Source organism: Balaenoptera musculus, chromosome 15 (genome assembly GCF_009873245.2).
Source record: "Balaenoptera musculus isolate JJ_BM4_2016_0621 chromosome 15, mBalMus1.pri.v3, whole genome shotgun sequence".
NCBI classification, from domain to species: domain Eukaryota; kingdom Metazoa; phylum Chordata; class Mammalia; order Artiodactyla; family Balaenopteridae; genus Balaenoptera; species Balaenoptera musculus.
The window spans coordinates 1,058,802-1,080,772 of NC_045799.1; the positions used below are offsets into that span (position 1 = coordinate 1,058,802).

At 62.7% G+C, this 21,971-nt stretch overlaps 1 protein-coding gene across 1 annotated transcript; it reads right to left on the reverse strand.

The window, feature by feature from the left end:
- Nucleotides 1–6: 6 nt before the first annotated feature.
- COL9A3 (collagen type IX alpha 3 chain) lies at nucleotides 7–20,904 on the reverse strand. The gene is made up of 32 exons (XM_036827525.1): nucleotides 20,789–20,904; nucleotides 20,155–20,223; nucleotides 18,932–18,967; nucleotides 18,183–18,254; nucleotides 17,501–17,554; nucleotides 16,284–16,319; nucleotides 16,027–16,050; nucleotides 15,693–15,746; nucleotides 15,314–15,367; nucleotides 14,854–14,895; nucleotides 13,652–13,708; nucleotides 13,190–13,243; nucleotides 12,663–12,716; nucleotides 12,220–12,273; nucleotides 11,790–11,843; nucleotides 11,388–11,441; nucleotides 10,549–10,602; nucleotides 9,576–9,629; nucleotides 9,409–9,462; nucleotides 9,179–9,223; nucleotides 8,980–9,033; nucleotides 8,846–8,899; nucleotides 8,297–8,350; nucleotides 8,120–8,191; nucleotides 7,049–7,084; nucleotides 6,521–6,565; nucleotides 5,136–5,168; nucleotides 4,811–4,957; nucleotides 4,584–4,638; nucleotides 3,916–4,098; nucleotides 1,662–1,739; nucleotides 7–844 (listed from the first exon to the last, which is right to left on the reverse strand). The coding sequence occupies exons 1-32, from the start codon at nucleotides 20,864–20,866 to the stop codon at nucleotides 654–656; spliced, it is 2,055 nt and encodes a 684-aa protein (XP_036683420.1). The 5' UTR covers nucleotides 20,867–20,904; the 3' UTR covers nucleotides 7–653.
- Nucleotides 20,905–21,971: the final 1,067 nt, after the last annotated feature.

A 21,971-nucleotide genomic window follows, 5' to 3' on the forward strand; every position in this document is an offset into this window, starting at 1 on the left:
TGGAACTGAGTTTTTCAAATGAGTGGCTTTATTTATTACAATAGATAATACCAATAGACTTTAGTGCAATACAGTCACTTTCAATAAATACTGTCAATGGGAGATAGTTAAACGTTTGTACACAAAGGAGGCAGGCAAATCAGACGAGACCTTTGTATGGAAGGGATACTGTACATTAAATTCTTTATTTTTTTTGTAATACTGTGGCCAGTCATTAATCTGAAGATTTCATATATCATTTTATTGAAACGATATCTTAGCCTTTACACAAATGCCATGTAAACAAGTTGCTGAATATTTTTTTCTCTCGTGAAATTGTACAAAACTTTCTGTATGTACACCCTAGATCCCTCTGAAATGTTGGGTTGACGATTTTATTACATAGGCCTGTGTCTGAGGTATGATGTTACAGCCGAATGGACCACTGTAAATACACGTGGAGACAGAACACTCTGACAGCAGCTTGATGGAGGATGCTCTCGGGGGCCAAGTGTCCAGTCGCTGCCGCTGAGGACAAGGAGGGGCAGGCCTCGCTGGGCGGCACGGCGGCGCCCAACCGTTGGTGCCAGGACGCTGCTGGTCCCCGCGGGGTCCTGGCACAGCTGGCTGCCTCAGTCGGCGTCACTTTCTCACCCGCTTCCTGAAGTTGTGTTTTAGGAGCTCCTGGGACCTGATTTGTCCCCGCCCACTCCCATCACGGCTCCTTGGCAGGCGGAGGTGTCGCAAATGCCGGGGGTCCCCTGAGCGCCAACAGCACCGGGAAGGCCAGGATCGCCAGGGAGCCCAGGCTCTCCGTGGGCCCCGTCGCGGCCGTCTTTGCTAACACCGGGCACGCCTTGTGGTCCTTGAGACAGACCAGGAAGGTGAGTGGAGACACAGAGAGAGGACATCAGTGGTGTGTCCGTTCAGCCAACCCAAGTCTTGTGTTTCTGTAGCTCGTTTCTTAAGTCCGGGAGGGGCCCAGGGGAGGCGCGCTCAGGCCGGAGAACAGCGAGGGCAGAGGCCAGGGCGTGGGAGTCTGGGTTCTGTCCTAAGCAGGGCAGCTCGGACTTGAGAAGAGTCCGCTGGCGCCATGTGAGGAATGGGTCTGGGGTGAGCGAGGGGGATGCTGACGGTGATGGTGGTAACCATGGGGATGGACTAGGTGTGAGACAGAAAGCGCCCCCCCCCACCAGGTGGTGGGCACCTGGGCAGGTGGACGGCAGAGGAGGTCAGCAGAGGAGAAACCAGGAGCTGGGGGTGCGGGGAGGGGTGGAGTGAGCAAGGAGCTGGGCCGACAGGTGTGTGTTTGCTCCCGGGACGTGTGTGCAGATGCGGTGGCCCCGGGACAGCCCCCGAGAAGGCTCGGGATGGAACGCGGCTGGGGCTGCCCTCCTCCCTCTCGGCAAAGTATTTATATGCAACATGAAAAGTGTCAACATCCAGGGTACATGTGGGTCACTTAAGAGGAAATTCTGTTAGAATTTAACTGAAATAGATACTCGATGGCTTTAGTTGAACAGAATTTAACTGAAACTCCTGAACTAAAACAGACACAGGGCGATCTGATTAAAGGGTCGTTAAAACAGTCCCTAACCTGGCCTCTACGGGTGCTTTGTCAGGAGAAAAGTTATCCCCTCAGAAGAGGTGCCCGTGTAACGTTAGTGACAGCGGCCTCATACCTTGGAGCCCTTGGTCTCCGTCAGGCCCGTCCAGGCCCTCGCCAGCTGAGCCTTTGTCTCCTCTGTCCCCCTGGTTTCCTGTCAAGGGCAAGTGACATATGCATTTGCTTAGAAGCCCTGATTCAGGTTCAAAGACAGACTTCTGCTGCGGCGAGTGTGTGATCCTGCCTTTTTACGAGTAGGGTGCCTGCTTCCTAAGCTTTTTACTGAATCAAAACACGTTTAGAAAAGGACACACAGCAAAGTGTCGGGCTGGATGGATTTGAGAGAATGCACCCCCCACGTGACTCGCCAGCCTCAGAGCAGCGCTTCTGGACTTCTGATTTGTTCACAGTATTTATGCCTGTTCAGCAGCTGAGTGCTTACCCTGTATTCCTATGTTCAACATGACTTTTGACAAATTATCTAAGGTGTTTTAAAATGTCCCCTGAATTGTGTTCTCCACTCCTCCGCCTCCAACTGGTTGTGGTCTCCGGGAGGTGAGCTGAGGCCCCGCTACGAGGGCCCGCTTGTCGGCCTGTGCTTTGTGTGACGCTGGCTGCAGACAGCTTATCCTGAGTGATATTCTGGGAAATCTGAGCCTCTTGTCAACACAGTGACGCTCAGTGAGCCAAGCAGCATTGTTGGGCGCGCTCTGTCCTGCCTGATGGTAAAAGCAGTGGCACCAGTTTTCTTTCCGTTGGTGTTTGTCCCTCTTCCCATCGCGGACGGTAGCACACCTTCTACAAAGGATCAGGAGGCCCAGGGCCGGGCAGTCGGGGCCTCCCGTGGGGCCTGGGCTTTCCCAGCCTCCAGAGCAGGTCCCTGATCTGTTGTGTCCCGGGGGGGAGATGGAAGCCCAGCAGTGACAGTGGCTTCTGCCTGAAGAACTACAGTATATATTCTCGTTTAATTCAAACAATAACCTTCGGTCGTCCCCACCCCGAGGCAGGCGCCCCAGGGAACACGCTGACCTCGCGACGTGTGGCGGCCTCCCCTGAATTCTGCTGTGCTGTTTTTCTGAGAACCCATAAAGTGGTCAATGCTATTTTTGAATTTTATTTTCAAAAGTCTTAAAGGCACTCAGATCCCTACTTGGAGAAAACCTTGTTTGGTCTTTCTTTGAGGACAACCATCCCTCCCGCAGACTGTACTGGCACAGACGGCCCAGGGACGGTCAGAACTCAGACACGTCTCCAAGACAACAGGGAGATGTCTGATGGTAAACTTGGGACGGGGTGAGAAGGTGCATTTGACACGTTTGCCCTCTAGTGTTGAAACTATTCAATCTCCCAGCGTCTTAACAGTAATGAAATGATACCTCTAATTCTGGAAGCATTTTCACCTGCTGAGGTATTTTAACTTAACCTCACAGAGGATAAAAGGAACTCACATAAGTTAAGTTTCCCTTGGAAACTTTTTTCTTAAGCTGTTTTTCAGAAACAGAAAATTATTTGGTCAATAAGTTTGGAACAAGTTGCAATCACGAACTTTAAATCCTGAATTGGGGCCGTGAGGCTAGCTGCCTGGGGGCAGGCCGGCTGCAGTGGCAAACGGTTGGTTAGAATTTAAAATGAACTAAGTGTTAAAGGCCTTGTTGGAAAAGGTTAGTGGCCAGCAGCTCCCTGTCTGGGCACCAAGCATCCCTACAATGGCACCCCTGCGTGGGATCAAGATTTTCACCTCGTTTCAACTCATTCCTAGTTCTTTACAGTCCTTAAAATGGATTGTTGATTTCTAATTTTTGCCTTTTGCCACAGAAATGGTTGCACATGCCAGTTTTCATTAAGGGAAGTGCTGTTGCTTACAAATGGGGCTCCTTTTCGTTCATTCCTCACATTCTTCTCAACTGTCCTCCCCCAAATGTTATTCTAATGGTATTTGAGAAAACCATCACATTTTGAAAAACGCTGTCACACCCGTGGGTTTAATAAGGAATTAACCGAGCTGGGCCTGAAAGCATGAAGGGCTGTACCCGAGGCGGCTTCTAGCAATGGCTCAACCTCCCAGGGCTTTTCTAGATGAGCCCGTGGACCCAGAGGGAGGGGAGGGGAGGGGAGGGGAGGGGGCGCCCCCAGGCAGCTCAGACGTGTGTGTCAGACACGGATCGGCAAGGCCGGAAGGACCCTGGCTGAAGGCCAGGTGACTTTGGGCCCATTTCCCCTCTGGGTCTCTTCCCCCACCCTGTCTCCCCAGGGGAGCCTCTCTGCGTGGCGGGGGCATTCATGGCTGGGGGCTCCGGCGTGTGGCCGCGTGGTGGGTGCACTGCACTCACCTCTGGGTCCGGGGTCTCCCAGCTCTCCGGTGGGACCGCGGTATCCAGGGGGCCCTCGAGCCCCGGGGTGACCGATGGAACCTGGGGGCCCCGGGGGGCCGGGGGGGCCGGCGGGACCCGGCCGACCGATGGACCCCGGTGCTAAGGGCTTCCTCAAGTGCGCGGCTAGCTGTGCGATTTGCTCTTTTGGAAAACAAAGATCAGACATCTGTTCATCAGAAGTGTGTTACGTAAAGCGCGAATATACTGCCTTTCAAAGGAAGTTTGTTCATTGATTGAAAAGGGCTTTAACTGCTTTGGGTACGTGATAAATGCGGTCATGGTCCTCGGTGGCCCCAAGAGTGAATCACAGCCCTAGAAGGGAGCTCGTGAACCGGAGAGGCCGAAAGATGCCCACTTGGTCTGTCAGAGCTGGAAGGGCGCGATTGCCTGACCCTCGTGGCCACTTCATTCAGCAGACATTTAGCCCATCCCCCGTGCACCAGGCACCGCGGTGAGCCCTGCGGGGAGGGGGCCCCCTCCGGTGCAGACCCCAAGGACCGCGGGCGGTGGGCCGGCCGGCAGGTGGCGGAGGGTGAGGCTGGGCGGGGCTGGGGCTGGGGGTGGGAGAGGCTGCAGCCCCAGGGGCGGAGCCGCGGGCGGGGCGGGACAGGGCAGAGGGCACTCACCGCTGACCATCCCCCCACACAGCTCCCTGACGTGCTGCTCACTGGCCTCTTTCCCCTGAAATTCACCCCGAAATCCATCATCGTATTGGGGGGCGCGCTGGCATCTCCTTGAGGCGCCCCCACTGTCACACTCTGCAAAGTAACCTTGTTCATCTAGAAGAGACTTGATCTAAATCCAGGAAAAGCCCGACACCAATAAGCACTGGCTCCAGAGAGGAGACACGTACCGGGACTCCGGGTTTCCCAGTGATGCCAGGCACGCCGCGCACGCCCTGGAGGCCCATGGGGCCAGGGTGGCCTGGGACGCCGTCTACGCCGCTGGTGCCGTTGGGGCCCTGGATGCCCTTGGGACCCAGCTCCCCTCGACTGCCGGACTAGAGGGAAACAGCAGGAAGGGGTGGGTCAGGGCATGGGCTGCCCCCTCTGGGAGAAGAAGAAGGGCCGGCAGTTTCCTGACTTCTGACCAGAGCAGGCCTCTGTGATCTGCACGGCCGTCAGTGCCCCGGGGCTGGCCTGGGGGCCCCGAGGAGCCAACCTCTGCCCGGCACTCACCTCTCCTTTGGGTCCGACAGGGCCACTGGGACCCTGCAAAAGAGCAGAGGGGAAGTTGTGCATTTTAATTACTTGCGTGTTGTTAGTTGGTGGGAATTATTTCCCCAGGAACCAGTCTAGCGGTTATTAGTTGGGGACGGAAGAGCAAAGCAAGTCATCCATGAAGCTGCTATTTGATGGTATCACAATAGCCGCAGTGGTTACTCCTTTTTATTCTAGGCTTCTTTTTATATTGCTGAGATTGTATTATAGCTACTGATGTTTTTAAACTTGTTTTCCCTAAAGAGTGTTATTAGCTGCATAGTACTTTTTCTCATCCATGTTTACTTTATTCCCATTCTTTGTTTTTTATTTTTTTTAACATCTTTATTGGAGTATAATTGCTTTACAATGGTGTGTTAGTTTCTGCTTTATAACAAAGTGAATCAGTTATATATATACATATATCCCATATCCCCTCCCTCTTGCGTCTTTATTGTTACACATTTGGCGGAGCTGAGGGTCTCTGGGCCTAAGGCTCCCCCTTCTCCAGCTGTGACCTCAGGAAGCTGCCTGGCAGGGCGTGGACGGGGATTGGGCCCCAGCCAGACGGCAGACGGCCCGGGACCGCTCATCCATCCGTGCCGCCGCCCTCCGCTCAGGCCGCAGCTGGTGGCCCCCCTCGAAGCCGGAGGGAGGTGGAGGGACCAGGCTTTGCGGCTCAGACAGCCTGAGTGGTAAGTCGCTGAGAGCACAGTGTGAGGGGCACTGCCTGCCTCGCAGGTAGGGGTGGAGCAGGTCGGGGGGCTGTTCCCAGGGTCCCGTGTGTCAAGGTCATCTAGGAACTCACCAAGATGAACAACACTCGCGCACACAACTGAGATCACCTCGGCTCAAGCTGGGAAAAGTTGGCCCTGGGCTACAAGGTTGTGCTGGAGACGAGGGTCCCTGGGGCTGAGCCGTTTCCGTCTTCTCCAGACTCAGAGAAGGGCTCGGTCACACAACTGGAGACCCTCACCACGTGGGAGCCACGGAGATCTTTATCCCCAAACCCCCTGACTGTTCCGTTTCAGTCACCGCCCGAGGTGTGACTCTGTCGATGAACTCCATCAGGGTTTTATTCTAAACTCAACCCGAGTTTTAGCTCTGTGGAAGCAGAGTTTTCTGTAGCTCAATCTCAACTCTGGCTAATTCATGCTGGAGCTGCAGATGGAGCACGGGAGGGGGCAGAAAACCCCACAGCTGGGCCTGGGGCCGCCTTGTCAGCAGCCAGGACCTCAGCTGCGCCTCGGTCCTCAGCTCGGCCCACCCCAGCCTGGACCTGCAGATGCTGCCCTTCCCCAACCCCCGACCCCGAACGTGGCGAGTTCTGTTGTCAAAAGTGAGGCCGACTTAGTCATACTCACCAGTTCTCCTTTATCCCCAGGAAGGCCATCGGCGCCCGCGACGCCCTGAAACGACACGGCTCAAGGTTGCAGAACTGTCTACGCCGCCATCCTCCAACCTTGGCGGGAGCCGGTGCCCGAGACCCAGGGCCAGGCCGAGGCGCCAAGCAGACAGTAAGCAGAGCCTCAGGTGGGTTTAGACTCTTCTAGATCCTCCAGAGCTGTGGCCCCCCCTTGCCCCTGGGCCCTCCAGAGAGAAGGTGCTGCCTGGAGAACAAACACTTTTCTAATCTGCTCCTGGAACCCAGATGGCCAGCAGGGAACACGCCCCACTCTGAGGGTCCCGGAGGAGCCGCCCAGGCCACAGGCGGCCCCCGTTGCACCCAGGAGCCAACTGGCCCCGGGTCCGGCTGGGTGCCCAGAGTTGTCAGCCTTGGTGGGGGGGGGGGGGCGGCGGGAGAGGGAGGGAGATGAGAGAGATGAGGAGGATGCCCCCCAGTGCTGAAGACAGCGGGCAGCCCACAGCCGACCTGACCACCGGTCGCTCACCTGGTCGCCCTTTGGGCCTGCAGCTCCTCCCGGGCCCTGGGCAGAGAAAGGCTCAGCGTTAAAGAAACCACAGGGATCCCTGGGCGACCCGCACCCGCTGTGGAGCCAGGACGAGCGGGGGGCGCCCGGGCTGCTGTGGAAACAGCCTCCTTCCCAGACGTTCGGCATCCTGGCCCCTAAGTGCTGGGATCCTCCTGTAGAGCCCTCATCTTTTTAGGGGCTCGTAGCCTCGCCCCACATGGGGTGCGCGATTGTTCCATGGGCCCTGCTGCCGGATGGCAAGGCCTCTGGGCTCGGCATCACCAGAAAAAGTTTGGATCATGCAGCATTTTCACTCACACGATCCCAGGGTAACTTCCCGACGCGAGCTGCCGAGTCAGGGCCCAAAGCTCGTGTTGATCATCTTCCCAGGGGACTGCGGGATTAGGGGCATGTCTGGGAACTGCCAGAATCACCCCGAAAATGTTAAAATAAAAACTGTCCATTTGCTCAGATAGCAGCATGAGGAAGAACCTGCCCAAAGGGTCCAGAGAGTGAAACTTCCCTGTGACCTCAAAGTGCAGGTGAGGGTGACCGGGGGGCGATACAGTAACCGGCCCCTGGCCCCCACGGGGACGGGCGCAGTGCCAGGGCCTCTCTCTCTACCTCTTGGAGGCCCTGGTGCCCTTGGCATGTCCCTGACCCCTGGCATTTCTGGCCTGAAGGCTGAGGAAGGGCCCACTGTCCCAGCCCCAGGCCGTGGTTTCTGTGGCCCACCAGGCCCGGGATGAAGGGGTGCCAGAGATGGCAGCTCCTGGGTCCTGTCACTGCCAGCCGGCGGGCGGGCGGATGGCCAAGGAAGACACCTGAGGTTCCCCTGGGACCTGGTGTAGCGCGGCCAGGCTGGAGCCCGGACACAGCCCACAGCCTCCGGTCACCCAGACTGGGGCCCTCTGTGTCCCAAATATCATGGGACAATAGGGACACCCACAGTGCCCGACTACTGCGCACCTACGGTGTGAGGTGCCTCTGGGGGCCTCTGACGTGGCGCCTCTGTGTGTCCCGTGGGACTGTGGGTGGGGTGCCACTTACCCGGTCGCCCACGCTGCCTCGGAGGCCTTGGGGGCCGGGCAGGCCGGGGTCTCCCATGCTGCCCTTCCGGCCCTACAGACAAGGACCCAGCGCGTCAGCACCCACAGGGAGCCCAGTGGAGACCCCTCCCCAGCCCGGCTGGCCCACCTGGGCTCCCTGGGCGCAAACCTCACCCACCTGGTAACCGCGGACACCAGGGGCTCCGGGGGGGCCTTGCGGGCCCAGAGCCCCCTGAAAGACAGACAGACAGTGTGAGTGCAGCTCCGCCTCCCCCGCGGGGGCTGGGCAGACACGGGAGCTGGTCCCCAGCCACCTGGCCCAGCTGCTGGGGAAAGAGGTGGGAGGGATCCTGGGGGGCAGCTGGGGGTCGCAGAGGTCAGGCATGCCCTCGGGCCCCGTGCGTCAGCCGGACTTGGCGCGGGGCACCGATGCCGGTGTCTTCATTATCTTGGTCTGTGGTGGGGCTGTGGGGGGGGCTGCTTCCACCACACCTCCCAGGCCCAAGGCGGGGTGCTCCCTCGGCCGGCTGGGTGCTGGGACTTTGCTTCCTCGGCACAGAGGTCTCAAGGACAGGACAGCTCGAGCCTGGCCACCACCATGTCCCAGCTTTCACAGGCTCAGCCCATTCATGCATCCAAAACGCCACCGCAGCCCACACAGAAAAGGGGACCACTCGGCTGTGGCCCCGTGCCCACCCCCACCCCAGACTCCATTCCCCCGACTCACCGCTGAGCCCCTGTGGCCAGCCTCGCCACGCTCCCCGGACACACCAGCGTCTCCCTACACTCGGGGAGGGGGACAGAGGGTGTTAGCGGGGTCCGCACACACTTGGGTTGGGGGTGAGGGCTGCAGATACTCACGGGGACACCGGGCTCTCCTGAGGGGCCAGCCTCACCCAGCTCTCCAGCTCTGCCCTGCAGGGGAAGGGTGAGCCCTGCGTGAGCTCTGCCCACATCCCTCTGCCCAGGATCCAGGCTGCGGCCTACCCCCTTCCCCGTTTCCCCCCTTCCCCACTTCCTTCCCCCTCCCTCCCCTCCCCAGAAGAAAGAAGCCACATACCAGTTCTCCTTTCTCACCCTTGGACCCTGCTCGTCCAGGGAGACCCTGCAGGTCAGAGGTCAGAGGTCAGCATACAAGGCCAGAGGCAGAGCACCCCCCGAGGGTGAGGGGCTCCTGCAGCCTCCCCGGCCTTGATGCACAGCCCCCTGCAGGCGCCCCCACTCAGGAACCCACGGGAGATGACCACTGGCATTGTCCCTGGGGCCACGGCAGGAGCCCCGTGCACTCACCGGCAGCCCATTGGGACCCTTCTCTCCTGGGGCACCGTTGCGACCAGCTTCTCCCTGTGGGAGTTTGGGGGGACATGGGGTGCTGAGGCCCTGGAGGCTGAACTCCCTGCAGACCCCTCCTCCCCTGCAGACCCCTCCTCCCCTGCAGACCGCCAGCCAGTACCAACCTTCTCGCCATCGAGTCCCAGCACACCGTCCCGGCCATCCTTGCCCGGCATGCCCTGGGGACAGCGGATGGTGTGAGGCCCAGTGGGCAATCAGCCTGGTCACCCTCCAGACCACGCCCACCAGGCCCCTCCCTTCCCCAGCCGCCTGCACTAGGTCTGCCCTCCTGGGCTCGGGGCAGGTAGTAACCTGTGCTGCCCTCCGATCGTGCAGATGAGGGCGGTGAGGATGCACCCAGACCACACGCTGCCCCCCCGCGTCCCTCATCCACCCAGACTCTTCACGTGCCCCAGGGAAGTTCTGCTGTGCCCACTTTACGGACGGGGAAACTGAGGCTTGGGAGCCAGGATTTGGGCTCAGGCCTGCTGAATCCCACAGGCTTGACTAATTTTGGAATCTCAGACACAGCCATGTGCTGGGAAGGTGGCAGGAGAGCAGCTGGAGTCCCTTCCTCCCCTCCTTCAGCCTCCCACTGCCGGGCTGTGCTACCCCAGGGGGCCTCCCAGGGGCCCATCCTCTAGGGCCAGGATGGGGAGGGAGCCAGGAGGAAGTGGGGGTCTGGGCTGAGCACGGGCACATAGCAGGGATGAGGGGGCACAGGTGTGGAGGGCCAGTGCTCAGGACCCTCAGAATGCCCCCCACCTGTGCCACCCTTTCCCCCACCCGCCCTCACGTGCCCCTGGAATGCACATGAGCTCAGCCCGAGACCCTCTACCTCTGTGTGGTCTAGACGGCAAAAGATTCTGTGGCCTCCGGCCAAACGCAAGTGTGCGGGCCCTTCACCCACAATTAGGCATTTCCAGAAGGCGACAGCAGAGTGAAACAAGGGAGGGCCAGTGGCCCCGGCAGCTGGCCCAAGTATAGCCCAGGGCCGTGGGAGGAGAATGACTCTCCGGGGAAGCAGGTGCAAAGGGCAGGGAGCAAAGGGCCGGCAGAGCCCCCTCCGCCCCTAGGCTGGCATCCACGGGCACTCACCGGCTCTCCAACCAGCCCGGACATGCCAGGGACGCCTTTAGGACCAGGCCTGCCCTGAAAGACACGCAAGGGACTGCAGTCAGGCCCGCGGGGACTGCTCCTCCCAGATACCTCACTAGGTCCAGGGGAGGGGGGCGGGGGAGGTAGGCCCGGGAGCCTTAGACGTGCTGTGCACACCACTTTCTAGACTCCGGCTATTGAGCTTGGGCCAGGCGACAGCTGTGTAGGCCAGGCCCGACCCCCAGGGGAAAAGGCCCGTCACCCCGGGCGCTATCTTAGGATCCTGTGGCTGCTGCGGCATCACACGGCCGCCTTCTGGGCCTCCGGCCGCTGGGCTCAGGCCGGGGGAAGACGGGATTGGTTCGGAGACGGTCACTTCATTTCGCGAGATGCTTAATTATCTCTCGGCTTCACTTATGTTCTGCTTAACCCGAGAATCGTTTTCTGTGTTACTGCATCTCACAGCTGGGCATCCTTGGCCCAAGGTCGGGCCCCACTGCCCAGGGCCTCTTGACGGATGTTAGTGGCCAGGATTCGCGCTCAGAAGTGTGGTCCTCCGGACCCTGCCCTGCTGCTCTGGAGAGGAGTTGGTGAGGTGACAGTAGCTTCAAGGAGCCACGGGGGCAACAAGGCCGGGGGACTCCTGGGGGAGCTGCCTGGGCAGGGGGAGGGCTGGGACCCCCAGGCCCAGCTTGGCACTGTCCAGGGGCTCCCCCCCACCCGCAGGAGAGGGCAGCTGCCCCTCGCCTCCCTGGACTTACCGTCCATCCCCCCCACCCCGGCCCGTGGATCAGGTTCTCCCAAGGAAGGACCCAGAGAACACAGGTTCTCTCACTTACGAGATCGCCCTTGGGGCCGCGCAACCCCTCTGGGCCCCTCTCGCCTCTGTCACCCTGCAATGACAAGGGGGCACAGGGAGAGAGTTAACTCAAGAAGGTGGGAGAGCAGGAAGACAATGCTGAGGGTCACAGAGGCCCAAGGGACACTCACCACACCTCACTTCATGTCTGGAAAGAGAGAGAACGCAAATCTCCCACGAAGGACAGGCTGACTCTGGACTCGCCCCCTCCCCCCAGGTGTGTCCACTGGTACCTGCCCAGGTGTGCCACATGTGATTCCCCCCAGGTGTGCCCATGGGATGGGCAGCCCAGTGGGGCTGGGGGAGGCGTCTGAGTGAGCAAGAGAGAAGAGAAGACAGCCTGGGCCTGCACGGGACCACCCCCACCCCCAGACACACGTACCACTTTCCCAGGGGCTCCTGGGATCCCGGGGGGCCCTCGGAACCCGATGGGACCCTGTGGAGGAGAAGGGGCACCTGAGCCTCCCCTCTGAGGCCTGGGCAGCATCCCCCAGAGCACCTGGCTCCATCTGGAGAGGCCCGCCGGGAGCCCCCCGCCCAAGCCCCCCAGCGGTCCCCAAGCCCCTCCCCCTCCCCCACTTGCCAAGGCCTCCCCTGCTTGCCCCTCCCATTCCCTTTGGCCCTAAGCCACAAAAGCCTTCACAGGCCCCGGTTTTGGGAACCATCCAGTGAGTGCAGGCCCAGAGGGCCGCGGTCACACAGGCCACCTGTGGCCACTGGTGAGGACCCGTGCTCAAGGGGCCCATCTAACGTCTGGAGGTGGCCCCCCAGCCCCCCTCAAGGGCCAGGCGGCAGGGGGCTAGTGGACTTACCCGGTCCCCGGGGGGTCCGAGTGGCCCTGGAAATCCTCGTAGGCCCCGTGCACCCTGCAGGGAGAGAGCTGGAGCTGCAGGGCCTGGGCCGGCAGCCCGCCCGACCGCACGCCTCTCAGGAGCCGCTGAAGGGCTCTGGTATATTCCACACCTCCCAGGAGCCGCTGAAGGGCTCTGGTATATTCCACACCTCCCAGGAGCCGCTGAAGGGCTCTGGTATATTCCACACCTCCCAGGAGCCGCTGAAGGGCTCTGGTATATTCCACACCTCCCAGGAGCCGCTGAAGGGCTCTGGTATATTCCACACCTCCCAGGAGCCGCTGAAGGGCTCTGGTATATTCCCCAAAACCCTGCCTCAGGACCCGCACCCGGTTCCCGTCCTGGGAGTTGGTGGACTGTCCCCACCCCACATCCTCACCTGTCCAACACCTCCCCTTACTCACCTGCAGCCCCACCGTGCCTGGGATGCCAGGGGGCCCAGGGGGGCCGGGGTCACCCTGCAGGAGAGGTGGGTGGCGTCAGCCCTGCGCTCTCCCCGCACCTCTCCGAGGCCACTGCCCCACCCCGCCGCCAGAGCCCTTGCCGAGCGGGGCGCCTCTGCCGCTCCCGTGGCGGGCCGGCTGCTCGCACCGCGCTGGAGGGCACCCAGCCTCGCCCGCAGCCTGTGCAGGAGGATGCAGATGCCCTCCAGGGCAGTGGCCAGGGGGGAGGGTGGCAGGGACTACGGGGGGCCACTTTGGGCTGAGGCCCACCTTCTCCAGCCCGCAGCGGGCCTGCCCAAGCTCAGGGAGCTTCCGTGTGAGGCCAGGTGTTGCGGGTTCTGTCCAGAGACCCTGCCCCAAATCACCCGGCTCTAAGAGCCAGGCACCCCCAGCCCTGCCAGAGTCCCAGCCCCCGTGCCCCCAAGCGCCTGTGCCTCCCCGCCACCCCCCGGGGCGCCACCCAGCCGCCAGCCGCCAGCCGCCTTCACCTTCTCGCCATCCTTGCCGACTTCTCCTTGCTCCCCTTTGTGGCCGGTGGGTCCCTGAAAGACAGCGGCGGGTGGACGGTAGCAGACCCCACAAGCAGCCCTGAGCCAATTAAGGCCTGCCTGGCCCACCAGCCCAGCTGGGGAAACAGAGGCCCGGTTGGGAGAAGCAGGGCTGGGCCAGGGAAGGGGGTTGGGGGCCTGAGGCCAGCTTTCCCCCACGCCCTCTCTCAATGCCCCCCCAGTCCCCAGCGGGTCACTGGGGTGAAGGGGGACAGGGACAGAGCAAGGTCCCCCAGCAGGTCAGGGGCCAGCCCCCCTTGCTTCCCGCAACAATCCTGCAACCAGGGCAGGCTTTCTGGACGCCCACCTCCCCCCGGACCTCCGCCCACATGGGGGCCCCGCCGCCTCCTACCGGGTGTGAAGGTGAGCTGGGGTCTGAGTCAACCCTCAGTGGCCGCTCACCTTGAACCCTGGCATTCCTGGGGGCCCCGGGGGGCCTGGCGGGCAGATGGCCGGGCACTGTTGGGAAACAGAATGGTCAGACCCCTCCCAGTAAAACAGGGGCAGCGCTGAGATCAGAACCCAGGGGCCCGGAGATGGGCCATTTGGGGCGGGTGAAGGGGAGCTCGGGCCACACGGGGGCCTCCTGGGGAGCCCAGACAGGGCCTCATTCAGGGCCACCGTGGGGCGCAGTGAGGGGCTGCAGAGCCAGACCACGGCCGCCGGCCCCTCACGGCCGCCTCCTCACAGCCGGCTCCGATGTCTCAGCCCCAGTGCAGGTTCAAAGCAGCTATTCAGCCTGGTGGCTGCTGGCTTCACAAAGGGGCCTTCATCACGCGCCCGGCTCTGCAGCCAGCTCTGCTCGGGGGTCTCCTCGGTGCCAGAGGCGCCTCAGGGAGGGACACGTGGTCCTCGGGCACAGGCCGGATGCCCCGCGCCTGCGGGCTCGGCGAACGCAGGGGCGGCACGGGGGTGTCTGGATCATTCCACGGCTGCTCTGGCACAGAGCCGGTGACATCCACCTCCCCCAGCTGTCCTCCTCTTTCCAGAAGACCCCCAAACCCTCCCTCAGGAACACCGACCGTCAAGCACTCAGGACACGGGTGGGGGAGAGAAGGGCAGCGGGGGCCCCAGTGGGCAAGCGGGCTGGGCCAGGCTCTCCCTTTAATAACTTCCAGCCGCTCCTCCAAGGAGGCCGGGTGCTGGCCCGGCCCACAAACAGCTGTGCAAGCGAAGCCCTCGAACCCCAGGCCTCCAAAGTCACTGTTTTTCTTCTGACAAGAGAGACAAAGCTCAACAACCAAAAGTGGGTCCCAGACTCTGGTCTGGAAGCTTCTGTGATGGGGAAACCTTCTGTCTGCGCCCCAGGGCAGCCAAGCTCGCAGTTGACCGCACCCGGAGCCTGTCGGTGCCGAGGAGCGGGATGGGTCCTCACGTGATTTTGCTTAAATTAAGTTCAATTCGTGCTGCTGCGCATGCCAGGGCTAGACCGGTGAGGGCGGGGAGGGGCAGCTCAGGGGGGGCCGTACCCAGAGCTGGTGCCGCCGGCACTGAACCCATCCCTAGCGGCCCCCCGTCCCTGCCTTCCTGTGCTCTCCAGACGGGCCCCTCCCACCAAGACAGGCACCCCGACAAAGGGCTTCACAAAGGCTGCACGTGCCCACCTGAAGGTCAGTAGCGCCTTCGGGAAGGACCCCTGGGCGACCCTGGAACAGAGAGACACCAGCTTTGACATGGCCCCCCCTTCCCTCCCCCCCCCCACTCAAGACCTCCAGGGGACTCAGGGGCCCTTCATCCCCCCGTGGCCAGTGCCAGGTACTGCTGGTCCCCCCCCACCCCCCGGCAGGGCATGTGACAATGACAGAAACCACCTGCCCTTGGGGCGGGGTGGCCACCAGGCCTGAGCCTCACTAGCCCTGGGTCAGCTGACACACACTGCTCCAGCCTGGACTTGGCCCATGTCTGGGGTGTGGCCAGGACTCTCCACGTGGACATGGGTGCTGGGGCGGGGGGCATGGGGGGCCTGAGGACGGGCACCCTGGGGACAGGGGAGGCAAGCCCACCAAGCAGTCATCATGCCTGGGGCTCCTCCTGAGAGGCTCTAGAACCCCGCCCAGTACTCACAGCGGGGCCGGGAGGTCCCGGGGGGCCAGGGAGGCCTGGAAGTCCAGAGGGTCCCTGTGGGGGGATTATGGCTTAGACGGAGCAGGACCAGCCCCCACCTGAGGTGAGGGGACCAGCGACTTCCAGAGAGGGGCCTCCCACTCCGAAGATGCCCCTATGGGGGCGCTCCCGGAGCTGCCCACCTGCCCCACCCCAGCCTTGTGCGTCCTGAGGTCTGCTCTGCCCTGTCCTGGACGTCAGCCACGAAGGCCCACCAAGAGAGAGGGCGAGGGGGAGGGAGAGGAGGGGCGCAGGGAGGCGGTGAAGGGGGAGGGAAAAGGGAAGGAAAGCGGGGAGGCCCCCCCATGGTTGCATTTGGGGAGTCCTGGCAGCCACTCACCGGGGGGCCCCGGAGGCCAATTCCACCTGGGACGCCGCTCACCCCTGCCTCTCCCTGGGGGAGGTAAGAAGTCAGAGACGGGGGTCTGCACCCAAGGAGCTCTGAGGATCCCCAGGGGAGTCCAGACCGGGCTCCCATATCCCTACACAGGGCCAGCCTGCCCTCTCTTGAAGCATGGGGACTCTGGGTGAGGGGTCAGCTCGCTGTTCCCCCTGCCCAGAAGCCCCCCCCCCGCCCCCAGCCCTGGTTTGGGACCTGGTGGCCATGTTGGCTCGGGGTGTGGCAGGCATGCTCGGGGGGGTGGGGGTGGGGCACGAGGGTTATCGGTACTCACGGGGGATCCAGGGAGGCCTTTGCCCTGCAATGCCAAGCATGGGGTCAGAACTTGCTGGGGACGGGAGGAAGTTGCCCACCACCCACCCCATCCCCCTGAGCTGGTCAGGTGAGTTGCTGGGGATGAGAGGGCACAGCCCAGATAGCACCTAGGACCCCAGCCCAGGGACCAGCCCCCAGGAGAAGCTGCAGAGGGGCAGCAGACGTGGCATTTTGGGGCCCTTCAAACTCCCACCAGGAGGAGAAGACAGTACTCACCCCCAGCCCAGGTGGCCCTGGGGGTCCCAGACTTCCCTGCAGAAGGAAAGGGGGCGTCAGGGGTGGGCTGGGCCCAGGCACCGTTTCCTCTGTTTGCAAACCTGTTCCCTTCCCTCCCAAGTCCATCTCCCCTGAGGAGGGGTTTCTTGTTTTATAGGAGACCGACAGTGGGTGGGGGGACCTCTGATGTCCCAGGGGCCTGGGACTGGTCCTTTACCAACAGTCCTGCTGAGGAAAAGCCAGAAAAGTTCCCTTCCTGGCAGCACTACTGCAGGCAGAACGGGCCACCAGGAAGGCACATGCCAGGTGTGACCTGAGCCACACGGAATAGCCTGATGCCCAGCTCCTCCAGGAAGCCCTCCGGCCTCCTTGGTCCACAGTAGGGCGCCCCAAACCTCCAGCAGCTGGCCTGCCTGTCCGCCCAGCACCCTCCTGGGCCTCCTGCTGCCTTGCATCCCAAGGATGAGGTCCTTTTTTGGGAGGCCCCTCCCCTCCTGTGCCCCAGGCTCCCTGCAGAAAGCCTGGAGCTAGTCCCCCTCCTCCCTTCCCCGCCTTTCCCCCACTCCCCCAACGTCCTTGGAAACATCAAAGGACCTGCCGGCTGCAGGCAGCGACTCTCTTCCTTGTTTCCCACTCAGAACACTCCTACAGCCCAGTTCCCAAAGGCAGGGCTGCGTCCTGGTTCCCTCCCCCCCCATCACAGCCCCACTGCCCTCTGCACCCCAGGGCTGGGGGACAGTCACTTCTCGAAGGGGGAACAGAGAGGGAGTTGTTGGTCTCAGCTTTGCACCTGGAGCCATGAGAGGAGTTGGTTGGTCAGAAAGGGGGTTTTAGTGAACAGTGGTCAGACTCGGGGGACAGGCTGGGTGACCGTGGGCCCCTAGGGTGGGCGCAGAGAGAGGGGCAGCGGCTCACCAGAGGAGGAGGAGGGCATGTGGGGCCGGTCACGACACAGCCATACCAGCTCCCCCAGCACGGTCTGAGGGCTGGGACAGCTCTGACCAGAGGGGGCGGGGGGGACACTCATCGCCCTGTGTCCTCATGCCCTCCGGCCCCCCTTCCACCCCACGGCAGGGGCGGGGCCCAGCCAGTGCAGTCACAGCAGCTGCCCTCAGAACCCACACCCTGTGCCTGTGGACAGGTGGTGCTCAGTCTGGCTGCCCCTGGCTGGGACCTCGCCCCTGAGCTGAAGCCACTGGACGCGGTGCCTGCCTTACCCGTTCTCCGGGGGCGCCCTTGGGTCCAGGGGGTCCATCCTGCCCAGTCAGACCCTGGGGAAGGAGGTGGAAGGAGGGCTGAAGGGGTCACGTGGGAAGGACGTGCCCTCTCAGGGGGAAGAAGCAGGCATGGGCCCCGCCCTAACTAAAGCCAGTCAAGAGAGATCAGAAAGACCCTCGGGTCAGGCACCTTCCCCTCTGGCCCCACCCACTGCCCACCTGGTGGGAAACCCGCGGCTGGAGCACCTGCTGGGGTGGGCAAGCCCAGCGGGCAGGAGAGTTCCCCTCTGACATCCCCTCCTGTGCTTGCAAAGCCCCCGGTCCTGGGGCCAGGCCTTAAGCTCCTGAGGAGCCCCTGACGCAGGCACCCTGGGGCTCGGAGGGGTCTGGATAATGGGCCTTTGTTCCCAGAGAAGCCAGAGCTGGCGGGACTTTCACCTCTCCTGTGCGCTGGCGCTGTCGTCTGGCAGACAGGGCCAGACGCTAACGGGTATGGGATGGAGGCCAAGGGACCCTGCCGGGGGACATCCGGAGACACTCTTGGGCCTGGCTTTCCTGCTTGAGCTGGCCCAGTAGGAAAACAGCAATTAAATCTGACTCCTGGGCGCTGGGATGGAACACCTCCAGGCTGGGAGGGGAGTGGGGGGCTCGTGGGAGGAGAAGGAGGGGCCGGCACACTCACATCCACACCAGGCAGTCCCGGCAGCCCGGCCTCTCCTGGTTTCCCTGGCTTCCCCGGGGCCCCTTTCGGTCCCTGTGGGGAGAAAGGGCAGAGGCGTGAGGGAAGCTCCAGCCAGAGTCTTGGCCTTCACCAAGAAGAAAAGTGTCCTCCAGCGGGGCACAACCTAGCAGCCCTAGATGGGCCCCTCTCCACCAGAGCCCCAGCCCTCCCTGCTGCCCTGCCCACCCCTTGCTGGCCCCAGGAGGGCTTCCCCCTCCAGCTGCCCCTCAACCCTTCTTCGGTCACATCTGCAGGACACTCACCCAGACGTTTTGGCCTCCCCAGCTAAGGGCCAGTGGGCCCCTTTGTGGGCCCCTCTGTGGGCCCCTCTGTGAGCCCAGAACCCTCAATTCCAGGGCCCGAAGAGCTCCAGGCCGGCTCACTTGTGGGACCTCTGACAGGCTGGATGTGCAGGTCTGTATGGACCTCTTCCCTGACCTGCCGGGGCACTTGCCCAAGCAAGCTTCAAAGCCAGACCCTGCCCAGAGACTCACTGAGTCCCACCCACTCCCCTCCCACCTCTTCCCGCTCTGCCCCTGCTCCAAGGCCGCCCTTTGGCAACCCAGGGCCCAGCATGGTGGGAAAGGGTGTCAATGACCCCCCCTGCTCTAGGCCCACCCGTCCCCTCCAGACTAGAAAGAGGCCGCCTCCCCCTCATCCCCCCCCATCCCCCCCCATCCCCCCCTACACACCGCAGCCAGGACACTCACCAAGGGCCCGGGCAGACCTGGAGGACCAACTTCTCCCTGCAGAGAGGGAGATGCCCACACGTGACCAAGTGTCCTCTGGAAGCTCCGCCCAGGGGAGCAGAGCTGGGACCCAGAGGAGGCCCCAGGAGGCAGGAAGGAGCCCCTCACCCCATCATCCACACCTGTAGGCACCTCCCCTCTGGGGCCAGGTGCAGAGGCAGGTGGTGGGGAGAGGGGTGAGCTGGACAGACTGGGGATTTGAGCCCACTTTGAGGGCACAGGGACACCCCAGAAACGGTGGGAGGCGTCATGAAGCCCCACCCCTCCGCCTGCCTGAGAAACTCCAGAAACCCGGTTGGAGGTGGCAGCCTTCAGACACACAGAGGCCCGGGAAGGCACCCCAGCACCCTCTCCACCCTGATGGCCACTGGCTCTGAAATCTTTTACCCGGGGCTTTCAGGCCAGGTTTTAAGTGGAAACGTCCCCAGAGGGAACAACTGGGGAGCCCTGGGGCGCCAAGTGCCCAGCCCCACCAGGAGGGGAGGCCACCTGGGTCCTGGGCCCATTACAGCCACACTGAGCGACGGCCCTGTGGGTGGGGTGGCGGGAGGGAGACTCAGGACCATCAAGGGCCAGGCAGGGCCCTGGGGACTCAGAAGGAGGCAGGTTCTACCCGGGGAGCAGTACTGGTGAGGAGAGGCCTGGAGGGCCCTGACTTTCACGGACGTGGCTGAGTCAGGGGCTCTCAGCCCGTCGGGTCCTGGGGGCAGGCTTCAGGGTCTCATCTGCCTCCCACACGGCTTAGGCCACGCTTAGGCTGGGGCGCCCTTGGAGGATGCCACTTCTGGGGCAGAGCCAGCCCCCCAGCGCCCTCCAAGGCTGGCTCCAGCCTCTAGTAGCCGCCAACGAGACCCACCCAGGGGACAGTCTTTACCCCCAGAAAAGAGGAGTGCAGGCCCCTCCGGGGACCCAGAGACACACACCCAGTGCCCACACTTCCAGCCCAAAGAGCACCACGGAGCCACCCCCGCCTGTCCTGGGGAGGCAATCCCCGGGGGGTCCGCCCCAAGAAGGAACAAGGATCGTCTTTGTCCCGTTTCACATCCCACCGGGGTGCTGGCTCATCGCCCCAGCCCTGGGAGGTGCAGTTAGTTTTCTCTCCATCAGGCCTGGGGCTCAGGGAGGTTGGGGCGGGAGCGAGAACCCTGCAGAAGCGCCCCGGCCATCCCTACCCCCACACTCACATCAATGCCGTCCTTGCCTGGCTTCCCAGGTGGCCCTCGGGGGCCGGGGGGGCCTCGAGGTCCCACTTTCTGAAATGGAGAAATGTCATCAGGCAGCTGCACCCCCACCCTCTCCCACTGGCCGGGGGGGTCCCCCTGGTTGGCCCTGGGGTCAGCCTGACAGAGCATCCCCTCCTGCCAGTCTGGAGAAGAGCTAGGGCCCGTCCACGGGCCCGCACCCCGGCTCCCCTCAGACCCTCGGGCCTTGGCAGTATCCCCTGCCACCTCGCCTGGGCAGGAGGGGCTGCGTCGGGGCTGAGCCCCGCAAGGAACAAAGGCCACATTGTGTCTCTCTGGTGGAGACACAGCGCTGGCACCGGACCCTGCCTGGTGAGGAGGGGCAGCCCCTGCGCGCATCTCCGAGGTGTCCCGGCGTCCGTGGAGGCTAGCCGGGCGACGGCGAGGAAGCTATGGGGCGACAAGACTGTGCCCGCCGTCCCCAGGGGCCCCGGGCTTCCCGGCTCCCTCGCTGACCCCGGGGCGAGGCGGGGAGCTTATTCCCTGGCTGTGCAGCTCAACGCCGACCTCAGAGCCACGGACCCCCACCCCGGCCGCCTTCCAAGGCGAACCCAGTGCACCGGGGTCCCGCGCTCACCTGCGCCTCGGTCACGGTCACGGTGGCGGCCAGCAGCTGCCCAAGCAGGAGCAGGGCCAGGGCGGGGGCTCCGGCCATGGCTGCACACACGCTCTGAGCGGAGCCGGCGGGGTGGCAGTGGCCTGAGCTCGGCTCGGCGGGCGGGGCTGGTGGTGGGCTGGACGCCAGTTCCCGCCCCACTGGCCCTCACACAAGCCCCCCATTCAGCTGGGCCCACCTGGGTGGGCGGGGGCTTCTGCGCTGCCCCGAGCCTCCCTGCCGAGCCAGTCAGGGGGAGAAAAGAAACCCAGTGGCATTTTTTTGGCCAGCCTCTGAGTTAAAATTATCCTGGGACTGGTGAGTTACACACATACACCTTTTAGCAAGCAAGAAAGAGGCTCTTTTCTCCCCTTGGTCCTCGACCAGGGTGTGGAGAGGGGGAGTCCCACGTTGAAGGGCTCCTTTGGAGAAGGGTCAGTCCTAGTCCTGTCAGCGGGGTGGGTGAGTCCCATACTCCTCCGCAGGGTCCTGAGAGGGACCCAGGCTGCCCAAGGCCCAGGAAGACCCCCAGAGAGGGTGAACACGCCTGTGCCAGGGGTCAGACAGGGCCCACCACGGCCCCGGTTCCCACTCCAGGGCCCTGCCGTGGGCAGAATAGACTCTAGGGCCATGCCTGCTAGGCTGGAACGCCGCCCCCAGGGCCCTCTCCCCAAACTTTAACTGTACTGAGTGGTCCATCCATGTGAACCAGCACAGGCAAAGGCCGGACTCTCACCCGGCACACCCCCACCAAGAGCCAAGTGGGGGCCCTGCAGAGAGGAAGGAAGGCCCACCGTGATCTGAGGCCCGAGCAAAAGCGTGATGAACAGGAGCCCTGAGGCTGGTGTTGGCTGTTCCCGTTTCTCACAAGCCTTGGCAGCTCAGGGGTTGCCAGTTTGGCACGCTCTGCTTCACCCCGGGAGCACATGGGGACAGCAGGGTACAGGGCAGCACCTGGGGCCAGGAGGACACAATGACCCCCCCCCCAGGGGACACTCAAACATCCAGGTCACCTACAGAGCTCACTGAATGCTCAGAATCCCAGCCCCGCCTCAGGTGTCTGAGTCTTTAGAATTCCCTGGGAAATGCTACTTTAGGATGAGCTTCATTTCTGCAGGTGAGAACTCAGGGCTTTTGAGGTGACGGGAATTAGCCCAGGAGGGAG